The sequence below is a fragment of the Physeter macrocephalus genome, chromosome 4, assembly GCF_002837175.3.
Source record: "Physeter macrocephalus isolate SW-GA chromosome 4, ASM283717v5, whole genome shotgun sequence".
Classification (NCBI taxonomy): domain Eukaryota; kingdom Metazoa; phylum Chordata; class Mammalia; order Artiodactyla; family Physeteridae; genus Physeter; species Physeter macrocephalus.
The window spans coordinates 78,704,019-78,718,520 of NC_041217.1; the positions used below are offsets into that span (position 1 = coordinate 78,704,019).

General features: G+C 38.5%; 1 protein-coding gene across 2 annotated transcripts in view; it reads left to right on the plus strand.

Moving 5' to 3' along the window:
- The window catches only part of TBX15 (T-box transcription factor 15), a 106,887-nt gene that overhangs the window by 60,023 nt on the left and 32,362 nt on the right, over positions 1-14,502 (plus strand). Inside the window, exons 2-5 of one of the 2 annotated variants that reach the window (XM_007123645.4) lie at positions 4,310-4,523; positions 9,751-9,852; positions 11,412-11,583; positions 12,682-12,849. In XM_007123645.4, the coding sequence (XP_007123707.1) occupies positions 4,310-4,523; positions 9,751-9,852; positions 11,412-11,583; positions 12,682-12,849 (656 nt within the window). Of the gene's footprint in view, positions 1-4,309; positions 4,524-7,915; positions 8,235-9,750; positions 9,853-11,411; positions 11,584-12,681; positions 12,850-14,502 lie in introns of those variants that run through there. The other variant, XM_028488955.2, reaches the window with a different exon arrangement.

The following is a 14,502-nucleotide window of genomic DNA, read 5'->3' on the forward strand; positions in this document are numbered from 1 at the left end:
AGGGGCCCGCATACCCCAAAAAAAAAAAAAAAAAAAAAAAAAATATATATATATATATATATATATATATATATATAGGCCATATCTAGCTGATCAAATGGAAGGATATATTAGATAATATGTAAAATACAAATTAAGAAACTATTTTATTATTGCTACCATTTTGTATGAGTTGAGAACTGAAATTCTCTCTAAGCTAAACTCAACTTTCTCTGGGAACTTAGCGTTAACAGTATCCATTTTCTCAATATGAAATAGGTCAGAGATAGAAAATGAGTGACACAATGAACGGATGGTTAGATTCTCTTTTTTAGAGATTTTTTTTTTTGGATGGTAATAGATATGTTAGTTTGACCCTATGAGTCAGTCACATGATATTCTCCAGTGACTTGTAACTGGCTTAGCGCAGGTTCCCAAAGTTTTCTTCTTTAACTTCCTTAGTTATGTATAACTTTATCATTTATGTTCTGACTTACTAAAACTTTCCTTGTTAAAATACTACTCACAAGAGACGTCTGATGGCCAAGAAATCTTTCCAGGTCATTCAAATGAGTTCCTAGTGGTTATTTTTTGAAGGCAGGAAGTCACAAATTGCCAAGAATGAAAAAACCTTGAAAACACAGAGGTGTTTTCTGATCTTCAAAAGACTGATTATATTTCTGAATGGATGACCTGATTTGATTGAAATAACCCACCCGCTATGTATGCATTTCTTACATTCATGACTTAGGTAACTTGATTATACATTCTGATTAATAGCTGAAATAATTGATCTGGTTAGCCTAAATATTTTATATAACTATGATTTAGAAATATATTTTACGAAGGATTAAACTTTATTTTTACCTAGGCTGTTGATATGGACTCTGAGATTACTATCTTAAGGGTACTGTAGAGTAGTTTATGTCACAGGTAGCCCTCATTACTCTAGGGGTTCAAAACAAACTATATAAAATATAATACTAATTTTGTTTCCAACCTATGGCAGTTAAGAAACAATCAAGAATGGAAAATTACATGGTACATTCATGTGACTGAAAATGTGGGCTGGTGCCTGCATTCTGTATATAAAAGTCACTTGGACTCTATTTTGTGAGGGAGTGAGATTTCAGGAGCACAGAGTATTTCCAGGGAAACAAATAACTGTCTCTGAAAATCCTTTTCATGGGAAAATACTGCCTATGGCTCCACATCTTGTCCATTTCTTTATTAGTAACCATTGGTTCCCCAGGAATGTTCCAGCCCTCTCAGATCCCTCTGTTTTCTGAATTCCTATGAGACATACAGGAAAATATGTAATGGTGTGGAAAACTGCATGGTAGTATTTGTCTTGGTCTCTGATTATTTGTGAATGCTCCCAGTTTCCACTTGTACTGTAAATACCTTTAAGAGGAGCCCCATTGTGTACTTTGATATTTCCCAGAATCTAGCACAGTGCTGGGCACATAGTAAGCACTCAGTAGATGCATAATTAATCAACACTAACTGGGAAATTTCCCAAGGTCTGGATTCTGTTTCAAATTATCTGCATGGTATCTCATATAGGGCCACATGCTGATAGGTGCTTATTGATGGGTTTGATTGAAACTATAAACAGAATACTAACTCAATTCTTTAACTCCTATGATAATGTGAATTTGAGCTCCCAGTCTTTTTTCTCATTTAACTTGTCTTTCCCAGACAATTTTAAATTTGATGCTTCTATGGTTTTTTAAACTCCAACTTATCAATTTCTTCTTTCACAAATCATGGTTTTGGTGTTTTACCTAGAAAAAAAAACATGAACAACTAGCAATCTATATTACAAATGATTGGCCATTGAGTTACTTAGAACTAAAGTCCCAGTTAAGCAATTTGTATAACGATCTTTGAAAAGGATTATCTCTTTTGACTTATTTACATGTATTTTGGACTTTTTTCTAAATAAAAGTTTTTAAGTAGAAGAAAAAAATTTTTGATGCTTCTAATTGAGGTCACCTGGGTTATCACTGAAAATTGCATTAGGAAGGAGTCTTACATTCTTTAAGCCATTAGAGGTGGAAGAGATTATAAGAGATTTCAGTTCAATCCTTTTAATTGTACTATGAAGAAATAGGTCCATTGTGGCTAAGGTTATTCATCAATCCATTTAATGTTACATTTTGAGTACCTGTTTTATTCCAGATGACATAGAGAGTTAAGAGCAGTCTCTTACTTCCTAAATCTCCAGCCACAGTTCCCATTCCAATCCTAACCTCAAGTTGGCTCCCTTAAAAATATTATCGCTTAGTACAGTGATATCTTTCCTTTCCTTTCCCCCTTCCTAAACACACATTGGAGAAATTATATGTCCAAAATTTTTGCTGGGCCCTGCCTATTTCCAACTGTTTCATAACCGTAGCACTTTATGGTAAGGAGATTTCATAACACTTTGCTTCCAAAGGTAGGACAAGACTATTTTTTTAAAAATCTTGCTTCAAGAAGTTCTTGAAAAATTCACAATTTTAGTGATAAGTGAGGAGCTCTTGGCATATCGCAGAAACAAAATGGGATTTGGGAATCCATGTCTCAACGGATCAGATTACTGTGTTTGGAGTGTGTGAGGATATCATGGCTCTGCTACTGAAAAGCAGATAACATCAGGCTGGGATAGAGCCTGATTGTCACTCAACAGCTTTCACCTTAGAAAAGCGCTCCACTTTTCTGTACTTGAAGGAGACAAATATTAGCTCCTGTTTAGTCCAAGATATAAAATGATATGCTTAGACATGTAGTATCTAGTCATATAGCTTTTTAATGTTTTTGATGAAGATGGTGACTGGACCAGTGATTGTGGATAAACTAAAGATTTTGGGCAGCTACTTCCCTGTTATTTAGGAGCTTGGTTCAGTTCTGCAGTGTGCTGAATGTCTTCAGCAGTGATGCTGCCCGGGTTTGAGAGAGGAACACATTAGGGCTAGAAGAAAAGAAAATTAAAGGTATCATGAGGGGGGTTGTTCACAGGCCTAGAAACCTGCTCCAGTTAGTGAGGATGGCAGCAAGATGATATGGCTTTCTGTCCCAGCCTCCTTCCATCCTGCTAGTGTCAAGGACTGGTACCCAAGAGGTCCTGACCTTTGACAGCATTGAAAAGCCAGTTGTCAGAGTAAGACATCATTGTTTTCAACCTTTCTTTATGTATGTATTTAATTATGGGAGAAGCAATCGGAATCCTATATGTTAAGGGTGTGTTAGAGAAATAGGTTCTTAGGATTGGCTTGCAGTATCGTTTGACGTAAGGAAACTGTACTAGCTAATCCAAGTTTGGAAAATATGAGGAGATAAAGCTCTTGGCATAAGGCCTCTAAAAGTAAAAAATCTGAAAAATTACAGAAAATTCTCTAGTAGATCTGACTCTAGGCTTCTCCATAGGTCTACATCCCCCCTGCCTCCCCCCTCTACACCGCCAGCACCCTCTTCATGAGAACAGAAGACGAAAGAGGAAAGGACCATGTGGCCTAGCATGCCAGCTTTTTATTTGGTTGCTCTCAATCCTACCTTCCTGTTTGGATCAGCCCTCCCCTCTGCCCATACTTCAGAAACCAATCAAGGTGTCTCCTAAACTCATTTATTCCCTTTGTTTCAACCGCCTTCTTGGGTAACTTTTTCCATATGCTTACATCCTTGCCTCACAACAGACTTTTTTTTTCATCCAAAATGGCCTGATTAGACTTAGGAAAAGCCATTTACTCAAGTATACAACAAAGTGTTTCTAAAGATCCCAAATAACTTTTCATTACTTTTGATGACCAGGATATATAAATGGAGGAAAACTCACTGTTTAAAAATAACTGAAGGACAGTGATGCTGAGGGGTATGGAATTAAAGAACACATTGTTTTTAGCATTGAATCTTTTCCCCCAAGTTAAATGGTCTAATCTAGATTTGCAGCTATAGTCTGTGATTATTATTATTTTTAAAATTTGGTATTTGTCTATTTTGTTGCTCCAGTTTGGCTTTATTCCCTTCAACATGGTGACATTAGTACTCCTTATGTTGCCTATTGTGGACCAATTTTCTTCAGCTGTTGCTAAAACTTACTAAAATGCCAGATGTCAGGTTGGAAACACGAAACCTGAAAGAAGGTCATAAATCACAAAAACAAACCATAAAAAAAATAAAATAAAATACGCTGAGTGCTGTGCTCTGGAGCTTCCCAGCTTTAAGTCTCCTTTTGTTCACCCCTCTCCCCACCCCATCGTGCTCCCTACCCTGCCTCCATCTTTTAGGGCCAGGGGTGTGGAGGGAGCTCAGCAGTTTCTCACCTTAGTCTTGACTGTTTATTTTGCAGATTCCGAGCAGAGCACTGGTTCAGACTCTGAGGTGATCACTGAGCGGTCTTCCTGCTCCTTTGACACTCACACTGACCTGGGCCCTGGTGCTGCAGGCCCTGTGCCTGCTGCCATGTCTTCCATGGAGGAGATTCAGGTGGAGCTGCAGTGTGCTGACCTCTGGAAGAGGTTCCATGACATTGGAACCGAGATGATCATCACCAAAGCAGGCAGGTAAGGACAAGTTCCTTTGAATAGCCACATTCGAAGAACAGGAAAACAAATGTAGGAGCTGTTACATTTTTCTTTTCACTTATTTGTGGTAGTAGCATTGGTGCAGCCAAAGCAACTCACACTCACTTTTCAGCATCTGGATGTCTTGATAAAGTGCTTTTCTTGTGTTTACTGTGATTTTGCTATTTTCCTCTAAGGACCACTCAAACCTAAATCGCCTCTACCCTCACAAACATTTTCTGCCTGCAAATGTATTCCAGCTAATACTGGAGATCCGTGGTGCTAACAGTCAAACAATAGATTTCCAAAGCAAATGTTACTTCACCAACCAATGTTTTCAAGAGAAAAAGCTTGCATCTTCTAAGGCATTTCATTCAGCCAGGTATTTTTGTAAGAATTTTGTTTTTGGTAAAATTTGGGCTTGGTGCATTTTTGGAGCCCTGCTGATTGATCCATTGTGTTTTATAGTTGGCTTGAAATGTGATTACTTTAATAAGACCTGGTGGAAACTCTTGCAAAATGATTTATGTAGGATGATAAAAGTTTTGAAAACATAGCGTCTCTTGAAATAAACACTGTTAATTAAGCTACTCCTTTATTGGTATCTTTAAATTTTTCATGGTTAGGTACCTGTTTTGTGCTGGATATTCAACATGTATTTCATTATTTAAACTTCACAGGAATCCTATGAGGTAGGATGTGATAATTCCATATATGGATGAGGATGCAAAAGCTGGAAGAGGTTAATTAACTTGACTAAGGCCACACAGGTAGTAAAGGGCAGCTCCAGAATTCTACACAAATCTGTTTGGCTCCAAAACAATTGTCTCAACTATTTGTAAGTCTGCACTGTTAAGAAATGGTTATAGCTTTTGCCCCTTGGATTTAAAATGAAAATGATTTAAATCAAAATAAGTTTGGACTGAGTTTATTAGTATATAGGAATAGTTCACTGAAATTAAAATAATTATAGTGCTTTCATATTTACAAAGTCAATCCACTGTCTCACATCACAGAGACCAAAAAGACTCACCTCACTGATCATAAGCTGTCTTCATGCACATAGACATTTAAAGTAAAAGCATAGTTTGATTGGGTCTAGTTCACTTGAATGCATATAGAGAAACCTCTCAATACAATAATATATCACAAAAAGGTGATATATTAAAATGAACCTGAAGTTTTATTCATTTTCATCCTCCTCTGTAAACCCTCTTCCTTCTTTAAGTTTTAGTAGAGAATAGTAGAGAATAAAACCATTAAAAAGCTTCTTAGGAGGAGCACTTTTGAAGGAGAATTACTTTCAAAATTACTTTCCGGAATTTCTTGTTTTTAAAATTGAAGTATAGTTGATTTACAATGTTGTGTTAATTTCTGCTGTACAGCAAAGTAATTCAGTTATACACACACAGACACACACACACACACGCACATTATTTTTTATATTCTTTTTCATTATGGTTTATCACAGGATAGTGAGTATAGTTCCCTGTGCTATACAGTAGGGCCTTGTTGTTTATCCAGAATCACTTTCAAAAACCATCTCCTTGGGCTTCCCTGGTGGCGCAGTGGTTGAGAGTCCACCTGCCGATGCAGGGGACACGGGTTCATGCCCCGGTCCGGGAAGATCCCACATGCCGCCGAGTGGCTGGGCCCGTGAGCCATGGCCGCTGAGCCTGCGCGTCCGGAGCCTGTGCTCCGCAACGGGAGAGGCCACAACAGTGAGAGGCCCACATACCGCAAAAAAAAAAACAAGAAAAACACATCTCCTTTTTGTTGCTTGGGTTTCAGTCTACATCTTGAGTCTACATTTTGATATATGACTTGGAAGGAAACAGCAATTCAAGGAAAAAGTTTTTACTCTTTTTCTTAGTTTTTGCAAGGGCATTGGTTTGGTGAGAGGGGAAATATTACTTTTTTTGTCTGTAAGATTTTCCAGTTTTTATTTTGGGTCTTTACTTACTACTATTATGTCTGTGTATTTTAGTCACTTGTGTTCCTGATATCATTCCCTTGTTCCCTGCACTTCAGTGAATTCAGTTTACCTGAGCACCTCCTTGACAATTCTCCTGTGACCTCATTTCATGATTTTCTGCATTGTTTACTTTTCCATATCTCTGCCTTCACAAATTCACGTTGATACCTGAATATACCCAGAGATTCCCAGCACAGACATACAGTTTGTTCTTTAATCATATCCCTTTATTTAGGTTTAGAAACTACATTCATTGCTTCCATATTGGAGTGCCTTAGCTGTTGCTGTTGCTACCAGTAACTCTGCTCAAGTAATTCCAGAACCACTCAGAAACATGCAAAGAAGCCTTTATCTTCTGTGAATTTTTTTCATTCCCTCCCCATCCCCCAAGTTGATTCTTTCCTTTTCACTTCATTTTTCTTCCTATGTAGTGTCTTTGTCAGTTTTAACTCCAATTTCCATTTTCTTAGTTACTGTTAGTCATGTATGACTCTCTGTTCTTTTTCCCTCTCGAAGATCTTAGTCACCACCTACTTCTTCTCACATCCCAAACTATAATCCCGTTGATTCAGAACTACTGTAGTCTACAGAGCCCTCAATCTTTGAATGCACCAACAAAACCTGCATGATCAGCACCATGGACAGAGGTGTTTGTAGGGATAAAGGGGTTTGGAAGTCAAAAGAATTGGCCTAAATTTAGGCATAAAATTAAAACCAAACACATCTCATTTTATGAATATTAAAGATTAATTTTTCTCTAGGGTGTTATGACATTACCTGATATTCTGTGCTAAAATACTGACAAAAAGAAAAAGCAACTTTGGTCAGATTTTAAGAATTGTCATAGAATTTTAAAGCAAAAGGTCACCTTAAGGATTATTTAGTTCCTTTCCTCTGTTTTATAGATGGTGAGGTTAAATGGCTTATCCAGAGCCACATAGCTCATTCATTTTAGAACCTGAGTTCTGAAAAGAGACAGGTAGCTTCTCCACTCAAGGTCATATAAGTGTTCCAGACAAAACAGGTATTGAATTTAAAAACATCTTAACCCCTTTTTAAAAAATCATCAAGAAAATAAATTTATCTCTTTCAATGTAATGCAGCCTCTTTAGATGGCTGAGAGGAACCACATTTTCTTATCTCAGATAGCAAGGGAGAGGACTTTCCATCCCTGGCAAGATGCTCTCCAAATATTTATATATACAGGGCAATCATAAATCATTGTTATTAAGTTGGGAATGAATGATCTATATATACATGTATAGACCAAGGTTCCCAAATTTTTGGAAAGAGTTAATGTGAGTCAAAGTGCCTCACCTATAGTGAATGTTAGATTTAGTCATTATGAACAACCCACCATCAAATTTCATTAGCCAACCATAAGACTAAAATATAAGGCTTTTGGGACTTCCCTAGTGGCACAGTGGTTAAGAATCCGCCTGCCAGTGCAGGGGACTTCAATCCCTGGTCCGGGAAGATCCCACATGCGGCAGAGCAACTAAGCCTGTGTGCCACAACTGCTGAGCCTGCACTCTGGAGCCAGTGATCCACAACTACTGAGCCCACGTGCCACAACTACTGAAGCCTGCGTGCCCTAGAGCCCATGCTCTGCAACTGCAGCAAGAGAAGACACCGCAATGAGAAGCTTGCGCACCGCAAATGAGGCGTAGCCCCCGCTCATGCCAACTAGAGAAAGCCCGCGCCCAGCAACAAAGACCCAACGCAGCCAAAAATAAGTAAATAAATAAATACATTTAAAATAAAATGAAATATAAGGCTTTCTAATTAAGCTTGTGAGGGTAGAGAAAGAAAATCTGAAATGATATACCAATGGAAGCTTCTGAAAAGTTATTAAGTGGGAAAGAATTGGTAATATGTTATTCTTTGCAAATATTTAAGAATTAGCCATCATTCCTGTTGAAGGTCTGTGATCCCTCTGTGCTTTCCCCCAAAATATGATTATGATCTCACCAACCTATCACCAGAGGATATTTGCTTTTTAAGTTGTTTCTGTTGAGTAGTAGAGTGTGTGACTAGCACAGAAAGCCTGTCATGTAAACAACCAGTGCACACTTGCAAGATGGCTGTCTGGGGTCAGGGTATGGTCTATGGCCGTGAAATAGAGCAAAGCCAATTAGGCCATATGTGCATCAAGCCTGTGACCTTGACCTCATTAGCACCGTGCTCTGCCCAGCTCAACTAACTGGCCCCAGATGGTTAAGCTTAATGCAGCATTTTGTGTACAAGTACTCTAGAGCACATTCAGGGCAATCCAAATTTTTGAACCAAGCACTTCTTATGTCTGGTTCCTAAATTCATGACATGCAAAAGAGCTTGATGTTTTTCTTCTTTCTTACGGTTAAAGAAGAATGGTGAATTTTATTTTAGTCTCCTTGAAACTCAATACCTCTTTTGGGCTGCTCCCTCTCCTCCTCTTCAATTATGAGAGTAGTTGTAAAGTGTCATATCCTGACCTCGCTTGCTTTGGCAAGTTTAACAAGCCATTGTGGTAGAAACAAGGTATTGCCCAGAGGCCACTAGAATTCATTTGGTATTTGCTCCCTATTCTGCGGTGTCCTTCCTCTGACACACACGTTGACAGCCTGAGAACTTGCAGAAATTTTTCTACAGTTTTATGCAGTAAAAAAAAAGACTTTGGTGGTCCTTCATTTGGGAACTGGTAGCACATTCCTTTTCTTCTTCTTTTCTTGAGATATTATTTTTAGAGTGGTCATTTTCAAATAGACTCAATCAGAAAATATTTCATGATTACTACAATCAACTGTGACGAGCTACTTGGGGAATAAGAAGAATATAAATTATTCAAGTATATTAAGTATAAGAGTATAAGTATATTTAAGAATGTTATAGTCTAATAGGAAATGTATATACACACATTCTATCTATCTATCTATCTATCTATCTATCTATCTATCTATCTCTTGTTTATCCATCTATCTCACATTAAAGATTAACTAATACTATAAAACAAGTTACGGTATGAGATCTTTGAGTGTGTGAATAATCAAACAGTTCAATTTAAGTTAAGAAGAGGTGCTATTTCAGCAATGTAAATCCTCAGCATATTTGATAGTGATAATTTCCAAAGTGAAAAAAAACAGCCAACTTTGAGAATTAGAGGATATTGGACTTTGTGTGCTTAGCATTCCTATTAAGAGACTCATCAAGCTTTTATGCTTGCTACTTCTCCCCCTCTGACTGCTGAGCTTCCTACATTATTCCCATCCACAGGAGGATGTTTCCTGCCATGAGAGTGAAAATCACTGGCCTGGATCCACACCAGCAGTACTACATAGCAATGGACATTGTACCTGTGGACAATAAAAGATACAGGTAAGGATGACTCTGAGATGTGGAACTGTGGGCATCACCAGTATCCCAGGATGGTTCTATAAACTCATTAGATGAAGCATTTTAACAGTGCACTGTACAATGTACTGGATAGGGAACAAGGATGGAGGACATGCCAATGGCCTGTGACAGAACACCAGACAGGAAGTAGTCACTAGAGGTAGGAAGTCAGAACCAGTAATGGTTTGGTCTGGAATCCTCCTTACATCTCTCTAAAGAGTGGGATTGTATAATGTCTGCCAGAGCAGCAAAAATCAAATGGATCTTAAGTCTAAAACTAATTCACTTAATATTGAAAGTGATTAACATATTGAATGATTTGGTTTATGAAATACTAAGTGAGTTGAGATGATTTATTTTGGAAAATGGGAGGAGAAGTGGATTAGTACAGTACCTTCAATCATATATCTGATGGATTATCCTGTGGATGATGGAGGGGAAGAATGGGAGAATTGGGTAAGAACTCAAGAAGAACACCTAGTTAAGGGGAATTATTGTTCATTAAAATGGGTTGTGAACAAGTTTGCTAAATAACTTTCCTTCAAAGCCATTAAAAGCCAACATAGTCTCCATGTGTCTTACACATAGTTCTTGTCTGAAACAAGTTGTGGCTTTATTGATCTCCTGAGCTCTCAATCAAATCAGTGAGTCATGGCTCATTTTTGAGATATTTCAGAACTTGGCCCTGAGCCCATGAATTTGGAGGTGAGAGGTGAATAGAGAAGACCATTACTTGTATTTTAGAGCGAGAGCTGGCTAAGAAAGAAGTGGTCTTGATGTAGGATTTAGGAGGGGAGATGCTCTTTTCTTTAAAAACATCCTCCATTTCAATGAAAATGGAGGTCTCTGCCTCAGTGCAGCCATTCCCAGAAACACCCCTAAGTCTTCCCAGTTAGTGGGAAGACTTTGATTAACCTAGTCTCATTTCCAGTGACTTTGTGGGAAAATAATGTGGAAGACGATGATGTTCAAAACTAGGTTTTCATTGAAATGCTTCTAAATTCAGACTCTTAGCTAGGAAATGGTTAACAAGTAAGAGGCTTGGAGGGTCTCTGCACATGGCTGTGTTTTATAGGACAATATGGAAGATGTTTTTAATAAGGAACCAAATCCTGAACAAGTGGCCAATGGATTATATGGTTTGCATTTGAAAGGTGAAAGGTTGCAGTAAAATACCTTTTCCATAGCTAAACACGTGGGTTCAGGATGCCTGTGTGCACACAGGGGTGCAAGGCAAGGAGAGGAAGAAGAAAGAAAAAGGACTGTGAGAATGTTTTCCTTGTGAGAGCTGCAGCTTTGATCATTAACTACAACACTTTCCTGCCCTCCCCCACCCATCTTGTTTTCCATTTCCATCTCTATTTCATTTTCCCTGGTTATCCACCCTTCTCTCTTTCTCCTCTGTATTCTCTGTTTAATCCGTCCTACTCCATTCTTCTCATCTCTTTGTGTCTCCTCCCTCCTGTCCCTAATTGTTTCCTGGGCCTCTATTCCCTCTCTGCATCTGTCTCTGAGTTCTCCTCTCTCCCTCTCTGTCTCAGATATGTGTATCACAGCTCCAAGTGGATGGTGGCTGGCAACGCTGATTCCCCTGTGCCCCCAAGAGTTTATATACACCCTGATTCTCTAGCTTCTGGAGATACTTGGATGAGACAGGTGGTCAGTTTCGACAAACTCAAGCTGACCAACAATGAATTGGATGATCAAGGACATGTGAGTCAAATAATCCCATCTTTCTCTTCCTCCCTATTCCCCCTTTTTGGCTCTAGAAATGACTAGCCCCAGCCTTTTTTCAAACAGGTAAAATAAGAATCTTTTTGAGATTCTCAAATTCATTTGAGATCTTGAGAATCTCAAATGAATCTTTGAGTCATTTTAAGTAAACATAAACATTTTTTTTTCTTTTGTGAAATTATGCTTATTACAAAACTAACATTTAGCAAACGTCTGCTGTAAGTCAGGTTGTGTTTATCAGACAGAGATCTTGTGCTCCTGGAACTCACGGTCAAGTCAGGAGAATTCAGCGACAGAAACAGAAAACACATTTTAAAATGGTGAATAAATCACAGTATTTAATAGAATAATTCACAGGGCAGTAAACTCAGGGAAACTGTTGTGGGAACAGTTCTGGCTGATTGGTCAAGAAATTTATGAATTTATAAGAGAAGAATAGGTTGTAAGGCTTGCCAGGTATAATTGGTGCAACTGATGTTTTTAATTTATTTTTGGCAGTAAAACACATACTGAATTTTCACTGAATGCCGGGATCCATACTGGATGCTATGGGGAGATGAAAGAAGCTAAAACCATGGCTCCTATCTTTAGGGAAATGATAATTTTCTAAGGAAGAGAGAAGACGCATATACCCTTAACTCTGACATGACATAAGAGAATGTCCGTAAAATCAATAACAAAGTGCAAATAATAGCTTGTAGAATTTAAAGACAGATGAACTCGTGCTGAAAATTTGAAGCAGGAGGGAACAACTGTCACATAGCAGAGGTTCTGAGACCTTTTAGTGGAGTGATGTCTGCTGGTTCTGGAACCAATTCATTCAGTATTTATCCAATTAAAGCAAACATATTGCACTCACCACCTATGATTGGGATATTGGCTACATGGTTCCATGTGATCACTTAGTCCTTCCAGCCATGGGAAAGTACTCTGATTTCCAGTTTCCCATACATCCCACCTCTAAACTGTGCTCTTCCTGTAACGCTTTTATCCTGTAATTTTGTTTGCATGAGAGCTGGAAAAGATGTAGGGACCTTAGAGACAATGCTGGAGTAATGTTTCCCCTTCTCATTTCAGATCATTCTTCACTCTATGCACAAATACCAGCCTCGGGTTCATGTGATTCGCAAGGATTTCAGCAGCGACCTTTCACCCACCAAAGCTGTCCCTGTTGGGGATGGAGTGAAAACATTCAACTTTCCTGAGACCGTGTTTACCACAGTCACGGCCTATCAGAACCAGCAGGTAAGAGGCTGCCTTGGAGAGTCTCCTGCTGCAGCCGCTTTTAAAGGAGTTTACTCATCCTTTTGTAAGAAGTGCTTAGTCCTTCTGCATGGCACTGAAATTCTGGAATGAGAGACACCAGGCTGGCAGTGCACACGCGGCACTGGTGATGACAAGGGGGTAATGCCTAGTAGCAGCTGTCAGAGTCTAGATTTAGATCAGAGGCAAGATCTTTGACCAGGAGGACCAAACCTCCTAAGTCATTTTCATGTCTCTCTGTACTTGTACCCATGTTTCATGATCTCTACTACATCCTGGCAAATGTTCCTCATCACTTGAAATTCCTGAGGTTTGATTCATTCCTTCCCTCTTATCCTCTCCGTGGAGCCGTCCATCAGGCTACATCAAAGTCATCAAGGCTCTCAAACTCTATGTCAGACCCACTGCTTCCATTTACACTTTCAGACTAAATTGGCCTCCGTGTGCTCGCCAGCCACACCCTAAGATGTGTATGTTTTTATGTTAGTAATATATTCATTCATTCCATTAATATTTATTGAGAATTTACGATATTCTAAGCGTAGCAGATTGAGACATTTCTCCCTAAGAAAAGAAGAGTTTTAGTTGAGTGAAAGACACATAAATACATAATGATAATACAGTGGAATAACTTAACGACAGAGATGTGGACATGGTTTTTCGTTTGTTTGTTTGTTTTGGTTTGGGGAGTGAGGGAAGTTTTTGTGGAAGAACTGATGCTTTTTCTGACATTGAGACACATCAGCATTAGCCAGTGGGCTAATTAGCCAGTGAGTGGGTGCAGGGAAGAGAGAGGCCAAGTCTGGAATTACTGTGGGCATTTCTAAACGATGTTCTTTTTTTGAGGAGGGTGACTGGATGGATTTACAAGTGATCTCACTTTATGCAGTTCTCTGAAAGTTGTATGTGAATCTCATTTTTGTAAGTTAGATTGTATTTCATATTTTGGTAAATTGTCTAATTAGTAGGATCCTGCAGCGAATTCTTTTCTAAAACAGAGTTTTTGCTTGTTTATTTTGCTTGAAAGTGTGCTTACTTTTATTTTGGGCCTGCTTGGAGCAAAATGGACGTATACTATAGTACTTAATACCTTTTATCTTGGGTAATGTGCTCTGACAAAGAAAGCAATGAGGAAAAACATTCATTTACTAAATATTTATCAAGGGCTTAGTATGTAACAGGCAGGTGAAGGTGAGTTATACAATCTTTAGTTCATATACAGTAGAAAGAATTTTTCTATCTTTCATGGCACATCCTGATAAAATTCCTTAGATGCTTTTTACCTTCAGGGGAATTTGATATACAACAACCCTTTAGTCCAATAAATGTTAAGTGCTATATGGTTGTTGGGCTTTCTCAGCAGCTGTAAAGTGTTCCCAACTTTGGACTTTCCTTTTAGATGCCGCATTTGATCTAAAGTAGAAGAGCTTAATTTGCCATGGATGCTATGTTAAAATTATTAAGCTCTCTCGAACTCTTCAGATAGTAAAATTGCAGAGACCATGGAGAGTCCTTACAGAAAACTTTAATAATCAAGATTTTTTAAGCTCTGATGCTAGATAGAGCAGCAATATAGGCATGGCTTTTGAGAAACTGGAACTTTGGGATTAACTGTGTTACAGAAAAGGGGGAGTA